Source organism: Babylonia areolata, chromosome 2, assembly GCF_041734735.1.
Source record: "Babylonia areolata isolate BAREFJ2019XMU chromosome 2, ASM4173473v1, whole genome shotgun sequence".
In the NCBI taxonomy this organism is placed as follows: domain Eukaryota; kingdom Metazoa; phylum Mollusca; class Gastropoda; order Neogastropoda; family Buccinidae; genus Babylonia; species Babylonia areolata.
The window spans coordinates 45,585,199-45,595,975 of NC_134877.1; the positions used below are offsets into that span (position 1 = coordinate 45,585,199).

General features: G+C 45.6%; 1 protein-coding gene across 7 annotated transcripts in view; it reads right to left on the reverse strand.

Moving 5' to 3' along the window:
- Positions 1 to 10,777, reverse strand: part of LOC143301868 (guanine nucleotide-binding protein G(o) subunit alpha-like) — a 38,163-nt gene that overhangs the window by 4,897 nt on the left and 22,489 nt on the right. For all 7 annotated transcript variants that reach the window (XM_076616289.1, XM_076616304.1, XM_076616296.1 and 4 more), the window contains 5 exons: positions 7,249 to 7,433; positions 5,822 to 6,105; positions 2,558 to 2,686; positions 1,351 to 1,480; positions 719 to 872 (listed from right to left, as the gene is read on the reverse strand). In XM_076616289.1, coding sequence (XP_076472404.1) covers positions 719 to 872; positions 1,351 to 1,480; positions 2,558 to 2,686; positions 5,822 to 6,105; positions 7,249 to 7,433 — 882 coding nt within the window. The remainder of the gene's footprint in view (positions 1 to 718; positions 873 to 1,350; positions 1,481 to 2,557; positions 2,687 to 5,821; positions 6,106 to 7,248; positions 7,434 to 10,777) is intronic.

Below are 10,777 nucleotides of genomic sequence, written 5' to 3' on the forward strand. Positions count from 1 at the left end.
TGCATGATTTAAATCATCTCTCGATCAATTTTTTTTCTTCCTGAAAGCATACCTGCTTTTATGAAGAGCTCCTTAATTTTTGTGAACATAGTATTTTGCTCTCACCCAAAGGGGATTTAAAGTGGGATACACACACACACACACACACACAACCACCCATGGAACAAAGGGCGGGATGAATGCGTGGGCTTTGGTCAGTTGTTCTCGTCTTCTATAAAACCAGGACATGGCTCCTTTTCCTCTCAAAACAAGCGATAAGTCTTGCCCTCTGAACATAGTGTTTCAAGTCAGATGTCCATGTGTTTGAATTTCAGAGGAAGGAAGCTGTGAATGTACTTAACTGAGAAATGAACATGGAAAGAGCTTACTGCTGGGCGTTAGTCACAGCAAATCCTTTTCTAAGAGATGGTGCGCTTTACAATGAATTTTATTTCTGTTATTTTCATCGTCAGTCTGTCACTATGCGTACAGTAATGATGATCATCACAATCCCATCGGCAATTACCACTAGCACTGCTATTGCTGTCTCGAGGAAAAGAATAGAAGAATGAAAAGAAACAACTAAAAACATGAATGAATACGAACTTGTTAATCTATTCTGAAAGCACAATTCAACGTGCTTTGGTGATGGGTATCCTGGAGCCTCTCAGTAAGCAATGTTTAGAAAGAAAACAAAAACACAAAGGGTATAGATGAGATAGTTCTACTGAAGGCTTACCTTTGTAGTCCGGGAAACAAGTGGTAAGACTTGCTTTTTTGATGCGTTCTAGGAAGATGTCCTTCTTGTTGAGAAACAGGATGAAGTTGGTCTTGTCCAGGAAGGGATTATGAGACACTTCATGGAACGCCTGAAGGCTGTCCTGTAGACTGTTCTGTTTCACACACACACACACACACACACACAGAGGAAAATGCTTGACAAGAAAATTGAGCGAAAGTTGTGTTTGAGACACATGGACCATCCGCCTTCTCTTTTCCTACCCCTTGTGCAAGTCTTATCACCCCTCAAACAGTCATGGATTAAGGAAAGGCGATTTGAATCTCTCACAATAATAACCCACTCCACTTTTTGAGAAGCTATTTGAATCTCTTTCTCACACAAAGTCGCTGACTAATTGAGAGGCTGTTTGAATCTCCCATAACAGTAATCTCCATACAGTCGCTAACTCTGTTTTGTGTGTTTTTTTGTTTTGTTTTTCATAATTCAATATGCTTTTTAAACATTAAAAAAAATCCATATCTGATATACTGTCGCTAACTTACTGCATGTACATAAAGACTCTTTTAAATGTACACATAATGTGAATAATTTTTCACTGATGCACATGTCTCGAAAGTAGGTATACTTACCATGGTCGGTTCTTCTTCCAACGTTTCCTCAAAGCCGCTCAGAGAAACAAAGAACAACACCGCCGTCACACCATCGAAAAAGTGGATCCACTTCTTGCGGAGACTTTTCTGGCCAGCTACGTCAATCACTCTGGGGAGATTTAAAAAAAAAAAAAAAAAAACATAGGTTGATGACGAATACATGGCATGAATACGTTTGGTGACAGGAAAACACAAAATAATAAACAGCTTTGAAATTTCAGGAATTTTGGCGCTTTCAGTTCCAGTGACTTTCAACAGGTCTATATCTGACTTGCCTGATTCTTGAGTAATAGAAGGCTGTTAACAGGTGTTTGCTCAGTGGAAAAAAAGGAAATATGAGACTTTTCGCTATAGACCTGAAATGTTGTTAACTGTGTGTGTGTGTTTGAAGGAGATATTGCAATCAAGAAAATCGGTAACGTCCCTTGATTGGTACGAAAGTGAATTTCGCAAAATAAGTAACGTTTTTATGTTTGTAAGAAGTAAGCTTGCTCTGCTACGATAAGAGACTGGTAAAATTGTAGGGTTTTTTCCTTAATCTTGAATGAAACGAAGTAGCTCTCTTTCCTCAGAACTATCTTCATTCTTTTGTTTCTCGTTTTGAAATGTCCAGAGAATCCCCCCCCCCCAATCCCCCCAATAAACAGAATGAAAAAGAAGAAAATAGATAATATATGCTTTATGATAAGGAGACGTAGGTCTAAACTGATGCAGAACGAAATAACGAAACAAACAAACAAACAAAAAAACAAAACAAAAAAAAAAGCAAGAAAAAAACAAACAAAAAGAAAAAAAACAAACACTGTTCACCGATGTTAAACAAAGACGGGTGGAAGCCAAAAAAGCGTCCGGAGGGGGTTGGGGTTGGGGGATGAGGGGGGTGGGAAGGGGGGGAGATAAAAGGAGGCATGGCAAACATGAACCTGGGTAAGGCCGCGGAAAAGGAGGGCACAGGAGGAGGAACAAATGGAGATTGTGGGAAGTAATGCCACTGAAACCCCCTTAGAAAGAAAAAAAAAAAAAAAAGAAAGAAAAGATACATGAATAAATACATAAACAAAACTAACAAAATAAATGAATAGATAAACAAAAAATTAATTAATACAATTTTGAAAATTATGTTAAAAAACGAATAACAAGGTGAAGAGGAAAACGTTAAAGAAAATAAAGGACAGGTGTGTCTGACTTGAAGTGGAGGTGGTCAATGGTGAAGGCGTGTTCCTGCATGCAGAGGGTGGGCCAGCGGATGTACAGGATGTCCTGCACTGTGGGTACGTAGTCCCCGCTCAGGATGCGGTCCATGTTGTCCAGAAAACTGAGCAACAACAACGATAATCACAACATCTGTCACAGTCACACATTCTCCAGAAAAGTGTGCAACAACAACTACGTCACAGTCACATTTCTCCAGAAATCTTCTTACCAACAGCAACAATAACAACGTCACGGACACATTTCTCCAGAAATCTGCTTACCAACGACAATGCAACAATAACGTCACAGTCGTATTCTCCAGACAACTGCTTAACGACATCAGCAAAAATAACGTCACAGTCACTTTTTTTTTCCCCCAGAAAATTGTTTACCAACGGCAACAATAGCAACGTCACAGTCACATATTGTCCAGAAAACTGCCCAACGACAAGAACAAAGTCCGATACAACCAGTCACATGTTCTTCAGAAAACTGAGTCACATATTCTCCAGAAAACTGCCCAACCACAACAAGAAAGTCCGCTACAACCAGTCTTATATTCTCCAGAGAACTGCACAGCAACAAAATTTTGTAGAAAATTACTGTTTGATCGAAAAACAAACACGTTGAAATGTAGGAACAACAACAAAAAACAACCCCCCAAACCGAACACCACCACCCGCACCCTCCCAAACAAACAAGGTGGTATTACACTGTGGCGACGCGCCCTTTCGTCTGAGAGCAGCCCGAATTTCAGAGAAACCTTTTGACAAAAAGTAATACAAGTACAATACAACAGTAACATGATGATCATCATGATCAAGACCATGATCAAGATGGTGGTGGTGCGCTCAGGATAATTATGGTCCACTTGCATTCACCCGAATATTATTCAGAAGCACTGACAACAGTGGGTTCTGAGTGTCTTGCCTCTCTAAGTGTCATGCGTCTCGGAGTGTTTTGCCGAAGCGTCGTGCCTTGCCTGAGTGTCTTGCCTTATGCGTCGTGTCTTGCCCCTCAAAATGTCTTGCCTCTCCAAGTGTCTTGTTTACCCCTCTGTGTCTTGCGTGGCCTTCTCGACTGTGCCCATCTCTCCTTATTTCTGTGTGTCTCCGCATCTGTGTGCCCTCGTATCAAACGATGTTTCTTTGTCCCCGTCTCAACATCTTTGTCTGTGTGTGCGCCCGTCTCTCAAGTGTGCCTATCTCTATGTGCGTCCGTCTCTCCGTGTGCTTATCCCTGTGTGCCTCCGCTTTTGTACGACACCATAATTATCTCTATATGTGTCCCGTTGCTCCTGGCTGAATGTGCCCGTCTCTGTCTCAAAGGAAGAGCTGCCTCTCTCTCCCTCTCTCTCTCTCAAACCACTGCCGAAATCACCGCACACATCAGAAGACAATTTCCTCAAAGCCACCATCGCAAAAAAGAAAAACAAACAAACAAAAATGAAGACGCGTCAACATGTCAGACACATGCATCGCAACCATGCACGCAGAAACACACACACACACGTTCGCACAGACAAGCACAAACGCGCACACAAAACGCGCTCAAGTGCAATGACGAGCCTCTTGCCGAGGGCGACACCCCACTTTCCTTTGTCACTCTGACACAGATCCCAGATTCTGCTATCTTTCCATCAAGCTACAGGATGCCCAGCGTTCAAGTGTCAGCCGAGATCACAATGGGCTCTAAACTGCTTGCACATGACAGAGCTCAACAGTTAAACGATACACAAAACACACCAGGTTAGGCGTCCGTTTCTCTCTAAACTTCAAAGCCAATACCCCGCTGTGTTCTAGCACCAGCAGTATTGTTGTTGTTACTGGTGTTTGTGTGTGTCTCTGTGTCTGTATGCGTGTTTGTGTTGCAAGTGAACTTCTGCGTGTCGAATTCGAACTGCAAAGTGTACCAAGGTGGAAAGTTCCTTTCTCTTCTTGCCTGTTCATATTTGTTTACCAGCGTGGACTTTCTTCCTCTCACAGTTTGGCAAATGCACCCTCCGTCGCCATCAGTTGTTAGTGCGTGCAACACGCATTAGACCCCAGTGTATTATGCAATCCGAAAGACTATCATCCAGACCGTTGTCCAAGGTGAAGCGGAAGAGAGGAAAAGACTGCCTGATACATGCAGGGCACGAATTCAATTTAAGTAAAGCTGCTCGTCCATCCCTGCTTTGTCTCTCACCCCCATCGTCGCCTGTCATCTCTCGTGTGGTAGAGACCTTCCACAACAGTCCGCCACAGTGATCTATCTTTGCCCATAATCTCTGGTTGCCCTGCCCCCTGGAGGTCATTGTCGCTGTCACTGGTCCCGTGACCTGGCTTGGTCGTGGGGGGCCGGGAGGGGGCGGGGGGGGGTGGGGGGGGGGGGGGGGGGGGGTCGCTGCACTGCAGAACGCTTCAGCAACTGTCTCCATTTCTGTCTGTCGTGGGACGGGACTTGCCTCTGCATCGTCTGCTGTCTGCCTTGTCTCCTATTCTCCTGGACTGTTCTCTGAAGAATGGTCTTGGAGGGCTCATCAGATCTTGTCATGTGGCCATACCATCTCATCCCCAAGGGGTATCCCATCTTTAACCTCCAGACCATCCATCCAGTATGTGTGACCTGACTTGTTCACCCCAGTCTCACCTGTGAGGCTGTTTATTCAAAGGCTTCACCTTCAGGGGAAACCGTGGCAGAATCGGTTAGGCGTTGGACTTCTGATCCAGTGCAATAGCCGAGTGGTTAAAGCGTTGGACTCTCAATCTGAGGGTCCCGGTTTCAAATCTCGGTAACGGCGCCTGGTTGTTAAAGGTTGGGTAACGGATTCATTTTCACAACAGGCTGCTTACCTGGGTAGAGCCGACTGACGGCTGCCATTGGCGCTCATCATTCGTTTCCTGTGTCATTCGGTCAGGTTTGAGTCACGCACGCATGCACACTCAGACATGTAACATTCTACGTGTATGACGGTTTTGTTTATTCACCCCATCATGTAGGCAGCCATACTCTGTTTTTGGAGGTGTGCATGCTGGATGTGTCCTTGTTTCTATAACCCACCGAACTCTGACATAGATTACTAGGACCTTTAACGTGCGTATTTGATCTGCGTGTGTATACACACGAAAGGGGGTTCAGGAACTAACAGGTCTGCACATAGACTGACACCCCCCACCCCTCTCTCTCTCTATTTAACCATCAGAACCACCACCAGCAACCGCCACCCTCCGAACCCCCACCCACCCACCAACCACCAACACCCAGCACCACTCACTAGTTAGTGGAGGGGGACAGCACTTGACGCGGACGGAACTCGGAGCGGCGGGCGAGGCAGCGCTGCAGCCCACAGTCGCTCCACAGCCGCTGCAGCAGCGACAGGTCGGCCACAGGCGGCAGGTAGACGTCCACGATGGACAGCCGCTGGCGGCAGTCGTCGGGAGTCACGGAGGGCACGGCCTGCTGTTCACACAGGTCCTCCTCCTCCTCCTCCTTGCAGCGCCGAAGAATGCTGTCCAGGGAGATTCGCGGGTGCTTCTGGCGGAACTCCATGGCTTCGTCCTGGAGGGTGGGCGGGTGGGTGAAAATGGCGCGCAACTGTGTTGTGTGTGTGGTGTGGTGTAGTGTGTGTGTGTGTGTGTGTAGATATATAGATAGACAGATAGATACACAGATTGACAGATAAACAGATAGATGTGAGTGCGTGTGTGTGTGTATATATATATATAGAGAGAGAGAGAGATGGATAGACAGATATTGATACAGACGAGCATTTTCAGGTTAACTAGAAAACACTTCATGGCTGTAACGACGCCATGCTCTCTTTAAAACAAACGAACGTGTTTAGGTTAACTGCAAAACAGAGAAATCTGTTGTGACAAAGAGTTATTCATACAGTACAGTACAGTACAGTACAATACAGTTGCTATTAGCGTGGGGGTGTGGGGGTTAGCACCGGAACCAGCGACGGGATCGCTCTCTTAGGGGCGTTTGACTCCTCCTTGGACGTCGAGACGACAGCCCCCCCCCACTCTCCCCGCACCCCGCACCCCTCCGACCCCCCCATCCCTCCTCATCCTCCCGTGCGCCGGATTCGCCTGATTCCCAAGGACGACGGCATCAAATCTGCGCTGCGTGTACCACTTGGACAGGGAAACAGGGAGTTGTGTGGACCGCCTGAGAGAGACACAGAGAGAGATAGAGAGAGAGAAATATGGAGCTGACTTTGTGTATGCATGTCTTGTACCTGCGTGTATGTGAGATTGTGAGGAAGCATGGAGTTTGAACTTTGTTTTGTTGTGTCCTGGGTATCGTCTTAGGATATGGGCAGCCGACATTGAGTTCAGGGGTGAGGGAAAGGGGGTAGGTAGAGGGAGGTGGGCGTGAAAGGGAATCAGGGAATTAGGTGGAACCATAACGTTTTTGTTTGTTTGTGTTGTGGTGTGAGTGAATAAAGTGTTGTAAATCTTAACCTGGTGTGCTCTGGTATTTTCCTTGGGTGTCAAGTCTGAGGCCCGATTTACTGTTTTCTTTTTCTGTTGTTGTTGTTGTTGCTCTTTTGAGATTGCACTGGCGTACTTGGGAGTGGGCCTAGCCCTAGCCTTGGTGTTTTACATAACAGCAGTACAATACAATGCAATACAAAACGCGTCATAACTAACAGCGTCACCGCTGCGTTCTAAGCACCTCGTGACGTAAGTTTACCTGATGACGCTGGCTGTCGTAGGGGATGCCCATGAGGTCCATCTGGTCCAGAATGACGTGAAGGGCACACGTCACGTTGTACAGCACGTACTGCTCGAACTGCTGACGCGCAGTGTCGGGGAAACGGTCGCCGTAGTTGAGGCGGAGCTGCTTGATGAACGTGCTCTTGCCGGCACCAGCACTGCCTAAGAACACGTCACATCGTCGTCATCATCATCATCATCATCATCGTTGTCATTATGATCACCATTGTCATCATCGTTGTCGTCGTCATGATCATTATCATCATCATCATCGTTGTCATAAATCGTCTCGTGTCATTGTCATCACTGACGAACTGTTGTTGCCGTTCCCATAATTGACAGACTGCTGTTGTTCCAATCATTTTTTGTTCTCATCTTATTTCAAGTGTTGCCTTTTACATGCCTTAATGTTTTAAAATCATATTTTGACATCTTTGCTTATTTGTTTATTTCGTTTAATTATTTCATTTAATTCTATGCTAATGTGTTACACAAACTTGGGACTGACCAGCGCGCTGGGATAATGTGTAGATCAGGCATCTGCTTTTAAAATTTTTTTCAAACGCATATGTGGTGTAGCGTATATGGAACAGTCCGCACGCTTTGACATCTCCTTGAAACTGGAACTGAAACTGAAACTGAAACATTCCAATTGCTAGCTTTTGTTGTTGTTGTTGTTGTTGTCGTTACAGTTCTCATCACGAACAAGAGAAAGAGAAACGGAACACGAAGTAGGACAGTGGAAAAAGAAATTTACGAGAAAACAGATATGCATGTGACGAGACCTCGGCAGACAAAAATTGACTGCACACATCAAACGACAACAAAACTCTCTTCTTTTTTTCTTCCGTTCAAGAATTCGGAGTTTTAAGTCAAGAGCTTACAAATGGTTTCGAATATTTTCTGGGGGAAAAGAAGAATAAAAAAAATATTTAAAAAATAACAACGTGTGTGCTTGCTTAAAAGCTAAAAACTAATGACAGTTTCCAACGAACAAAACTCTAGGGAGGGTACACTCGGAAATGATCCTTAAAAAACAAAACAAAACAAAACAAACAAACAAACAAACAAAAAAAAACCTCGGGAAACTTCTCCAGCAACAGCGTCTGGAAGCAGAAAGGTAAGCGGGCACTGTGAGACCCTCTGAGCTGTCGGGGAAAGTGGAGCGGAAAATGGGGAAAAGTCCATGGCAGTGACCGCTCCATGGAGATCCCTAGACACGTGTGGGGGTGGGGACGGGGCTGGGGATTCAATTAGTTGCCACTATCGTCTTCCTGATTGGGTTAGGGTTACAAGTGCTGCCCAGCCTTCCAGCCGAACCTCTGCACAGCACTTTGTGAGTAACGCAGAAAAAACAACCCACCTTGTCTGCCTTCATGGAAGCGTATTAGCCGCAAAAGCTGTACTCACTAATTTTGTAGAAGGAGGTTCCCCAACTCAGAACTCGATTATACAGTTCTCGTATTACGAGAAAGCCTAACTTCAGCTGGGACCCTGGTCTGGATCTCTCACTCCAGTGTGTACGGTGTTAGTGTGTTTGCTTGGGGAGGGGTGGGGTGGGGGTTCCTTACTGTCCTTAGACAGCCAACTTCCTTACGCTTCTTTTGCAATACGACAATATTTAAATCAACGAAAAATTGTAACTGAAACCTTGTGAAGTTAATTTCCCACACGTATCACACTCTGTCATCATAACATCGGCAGTCTGTTGTTCCGTTGCTTAAGGCAGCAGAAGTTACGGCCATGCACACAAATTACTGCTTCTTTTTTTTTGCGAGGAGAGAAGGGGGAGGGGGCTGTGGCGATGGTAGTGCGGCGTGGTGGTGGGGGTGGTACAGGTGGGTGGAAGGCGGGATAGACAGAGAGAGAAAGAGAGGCAGGGACAGAGACAGACAGAGGGTGACACAGACACAAAGACTGGGAGGAGAGCGTCCAAACAGTCCATTCAATACAGGCCTCTACCCCCACGCTCCTTACGTCCACCACCACCACCACCCCTGCCTCCTTCTCAAAGAATAATTAATAAAATTTTCAACCCCGATTCCTATTGCTCCATGTTTGCCACGACCACCAACGCAGCTCATAAAGTATATTGAAGTCTGTCATAAATCAGCTGAAACTGGGCGGCCGGTAATCACATTTCGGGTCAGCTCAGCCAGCGACCGACATGAAGCACAAGCGAGCAGCAGTCGTGTCCGACTATGACCATCAGAGCAGCCGAGGAGGCAACTGCTGTCGCTACTGTCTGGGCTAGACTTTGATCATAGTGGAGAGTGTCTTGCCCAAGTTAACCCCCACTCTCTCGGCCTAGAGGGTTTTAGAACAGTCGGCGATGGGATGGTTCCCAAAGGTCAACTAGTCCCCAAGGCTGCAGCACTAAGAGCCAGTACAGTCTTGCCTCCTGGTTTGTGAGTCATAGTCCTTCACAAAGGACTAAGCTGTAAATGACTTCCCACTGCAGTACAGGAAGCATTGATCATACAGCTCTCACTTTGCTGTTGGCCCAACTGTAAGCTTATGTCAGACTGTGATATAAACTGAGCAGCATCAACAGGCAGCATGGAAAGGCGAACAGCACGTGCTTTGGCGATGAGCCCAGTGCACTCCGTTTTGTTCCCGTCATTTGCTTTCTGCGTATCCTACTACTGCTGCTGCTGCTGCTGCTGTTGCTGCTGCTGCTGCTAGTACTACTACTTCAACAACGACAACAATAACAACAACAACTACTACTACTGCTGCTGCTGCTACTAGACAAGTCAAGACGATACGATACGATACGATACCATACCATACCATACCATACGATGCGATGCGACTCTGCGCCACGCAGCTCAACGCAATGCAACGCAACGCAACGCAACGCCAAGACAAAGTAAGTCACGCCACCCCAAGCAAATACAATACAAAACCAGCCAATACAATACAATACAATACAATACAATACAATACAGGGCTTTTCAGTTAAAATATACCAAAACAACGGGATACACGAATCGTAGAACAATGGCGGTCACAGAGAATATATACCACTGGCTGTCAAGACACTACAAAAAAAAAAAAAACAAAAAAAAAAAAACCACGAACTCGCTTTTCAAGGATCGTACGTTGTTTTCCTTTTGTGTTTTTATCAAGATACATCGAAGAGAGCATAATTACACCAAGACTGTTCTGACAAACGCACCAGGCCAGTATAAAAACAATGTCTCAGCTTCAGTTGTTGTTTCAAGGAGGTGTCGAAGCGTGCGGTCTGGCCCATACACGCTGCACCATATCTACTTATCTAAATACAGAAAGGATCAGATGCCAGACGTTCGCGGTGGTCATGCCTTGCGAAAGCACTGACACATCATTCTTCATGTAAATCACATATCAAAACGTTCAATCATATTCCACTATTAAACTGCCAAAACAAACACACACCGAAATGTGGAAAGTTATATTTATGCTTCTTCACTTGGGGGGCAAAAAAAATAAAAGGACGGTTATCTTGGCTCTCTTCGAAAACA